This window comes from Arachis hypogaea, chromosome 4 (genome assembly GCF_003086295.3).
Source record: "Arachis hypogaea cultivar Tifrunner chromosome 4, arahy.Tifrunner.gnm2.J5K5, whole genome shotgun sequence".
Taxonomy (NCBI): Eukaryota; Viridiplantae; Streptophyta; class Magnoliopsida; order Fabales; family Fabaceae; genus Arachis; species Arachis hypogaea.
In genome coordinates this window covers 11966686-11969563 of record NC_092039.1, presented here as the reverse complement: position 1 = coordinate 11969563, position 2878 = coordinate 11966686, and the positions used below count along the sequence as shown (strand labels likewise).

General features: G+C 32.4%; 1 protein-coding gene across 1 annotated transcript; it reads left to right on the top strand.

The window, feature by feature from the left end:
* Nucleotides 1-395: 395 nt before the first annotated feature.
* On the top strand, nt 396-1407 carry LOC112794650 (zinc finger BED domain-containing protein RICESLEEPER 2-like). The gene is made up of 2 exons (XM_025836639.1): nt 396-1280; nt 1366-1407. Exons 1-2 carry the CDS (start codon nt 396-398, stop codon nt 1405-1407), a joined length of 927 nt encoding a protein of 308 aa, XP_025692424.1.
* Nucleotides 1408-2878: the final 1471 nt, after the last annotated feature.

Here is a 2878-nt window from a genome sequence, read left to right as displayed (position 1 = left end):
AGATGTTTGCTGCCTTTGTGATTGATTGTGATGTTCCCTTTTCTATTGTTGATAATAAGAAATTTAGGAATTGGGTAAAATACATCAGTCCAACTCTAGGCCTAATTACTAGAAATACTCTTAAGGAGGATGTGCTAAAAATTTACTTAAGGGAAAAAGAAAAGCTTAAAAGTATTTTATTAGCCATTCCTAATAGAGTTTGTTTGACTTCTGATTTGTGGACATCCATCACTACAGAGGGTTATTTATGCCTAACTTCTCACTTTGTTGATTTGAATTGGAAATTGCAAAGTAAAATTTTGAGTTTTTGTCATATGCCTCCTCCTCACACGGGATTTGAATTGTCTTCTAAGATTTTTGAGCTTTTAAATAAATGGAGAATTGAAAAGAAGATTATGACTCTTACACTAGATAACGCATCTGCTAATGATACATGCCAAGATCATTTGAAAAGTACATTAAATATGCATGATTGGTTGTTGTGTGATGGGGAGTTCTTTCATATTCGTTGTTCTGCTCATATCTTGAATCTTATTGTGCAAGATGGATTAAAAATTACTCATGATGCATTGGATAAGATTAGGGAAAGTGTGAAATATGTAAGGGGATCGGAGAGTAGAATGATAAGGTTTAAAGAATGTGTTTCAGCGATTCAGGGTTTGAATTTTACAAGTGGGCTGCATCTAGATGTTACTACTCGATGGAATTCTATGTACATTATGCTCGAAAGTGCTATCAAGTATCAGAAGGCCTTTGAGTATTTGAAGGCAACCGATCATGCTTATAAGTATTGTCCTTCGGTTGATGAATGTGGGAGAGCCGAAAAGATATGTGAATTTTTATACCCCTTTTATGAAACTACTAATTTGATTTCTGGCACATCTTATCCTACTTCAAATTTGTATTTTCTACAAGTCTATCATATTCAATGTGTTTTGATGGGAAGTTTGAGAAGTGAAGATGAGCTTCTAAGGAGCATGGGAGAAAAGATGATGAACAAATTTAAGAAGTATTGGAAAAAGTATAATGTCATTCTTGCATTTGGTGCTATTCTTGATCCTAGATTTAAGATTTCTATTTTAGAGTTTATGTATGAAGAGATTGATGTTGAGACTGCAAAAGGGAAGGTGGAACATGTGAAAAAGAAATTATATAAGCTTTTTGAAAAATATGACAAGAATTCTCTTCCAACTGTTCAAGCACAAGGACCTAGTAATCAATCTTCATCCATGGCCCATACCCCTGAAAGTGCAAGCAAGAAGCGACTTGTGATTGTTGGCGTAAGTAATATTTAACATATTTAAATTCTCTTATTAATTGTCATTATTCTATCCTAACAAGATGTGATTATTTCTATTTTGATAGAAATTGATGAAACGTAATCATCAAGCTGAGGTCTCTAGTTGAAAGAATCCACTTGATACATACTTGGAGGAGCCACTTTTGTCAAAGGATTGCTTTGAAGATTTAGATGTTTTGGAATGGTGGAAATCATATGAGAGTCGTTATCCGAAGTTATCAATCATGGCACGTGACTTATTGAGTATTCCAATTACTACGGTTGCATCGGAATCTGCCTTTAGTATTGGAGCTCATGTCATTAACAAATATAGAAGTCGAATGTTGCCAAAAAATGTTGAGGCTGTGATTTGTACTCGCAATTGGAATAAAGGCTTTGTTGATGGTAATTACATTGTTAGTTACTAATTTAATATTTATATGACATTTAAGTATTTATATCTTGTTCTAAATTCGGGTATTCTTCTAATTGTAGGTGAACGCGAAGGTGAATATGTGAATCCTCAAGGTGCTAGGCGAGGCGGTGTTTCAACTTCTGCATCAGATTCAAATTTTGTTGATTTAGAAGTTGATAATTGATTTATGTGTGTTGATTTAAGATTTTTTTTGGGTATCTTGTTGATTTATGAATTATGTTGTGTTTTGTTTTAATTATAGTAGGATTTATGTGTGGATTATATGTTTGTTTTGTTATTATTATACACTTATGTTTGAGACTTTGAGACTTATTATTTGTTATATTATTTTTATTATTGTTAATTTCAATCAAAAAAGTTATTATGGTTAATTATAATTTTTTTATGGATTAATAATTAATTTAAAATATTACTCTATATATTAAAAAACTAATTCGATGAAATAATTTTATTATAAAATAAAATAATTGTTAATACTTAGTGCGTTAAATTGAATTTTATCATAAAAAAATTTGGTTAAAAAAAAAAAGAGGCGGGCCGGCCTGCCAACCCGCCAGTCCGCCCTTTGGTGGGGCGGGGTAGCAAGTTGAACCCATATCAGTTTAGCGGAGCGGGCCGGCCCGCCCCATATTTGGACGGGCTTTGGCGGGGCGGGGCGGGACGGAACGGGCCAGCCCGCTTTGCCACCCCTAAAATAAGCATATGATATGCGACACAATTTTTGTTACGCGGTGGTTATTCTAGCGATTAGCTAAAACCGCCGGTAACAGTTTATCCATGGCCTATTTTTCAGCGTCTGGTTTAACTGCCGCAATATGACTCCAGAACCGCTACAAAATACCAGTTGTGTTGTGAATTTTATTTTTTTAATATACAAATTTACCTTCAAATTTGTATTTTACTAAATTTAAACATACGTCAAACTTTTCGATTTATATTCTAATAAATTTTAAAATTTTTGCCTTCATAAAATTTGAGAGTCGAATTTTTTTAACAAATTTATTATTCTTTAAATTTGAGGGTCAGATTTTTTAATTAAAACTAAAAAAGATTAATATCCATATTACAGAAAAACACAGGAAATTAACATTACAATAGATTATAGATAATGTTCATCTATTTTTTTAAAAAATAAACCTAAATTTTACTTTAATTAGCAAGAG

Excerpts from the sequence above, each read along its gene's own strand:
- LOC112794650 (XM_025836639.1), top strand. The coding sequence starts at position 396 with ATGACTCTTACACTAGATAACGCATCTGCTAATGATACATGCCAAGAT. Across the intron at positions 1,281-1,365 it reads AGCGACTTGTGATTGTTGGC|AAATTGATGAAACGTAATCA; the intron begins GTAAGTAATATT and ends CTATTTTGATAG.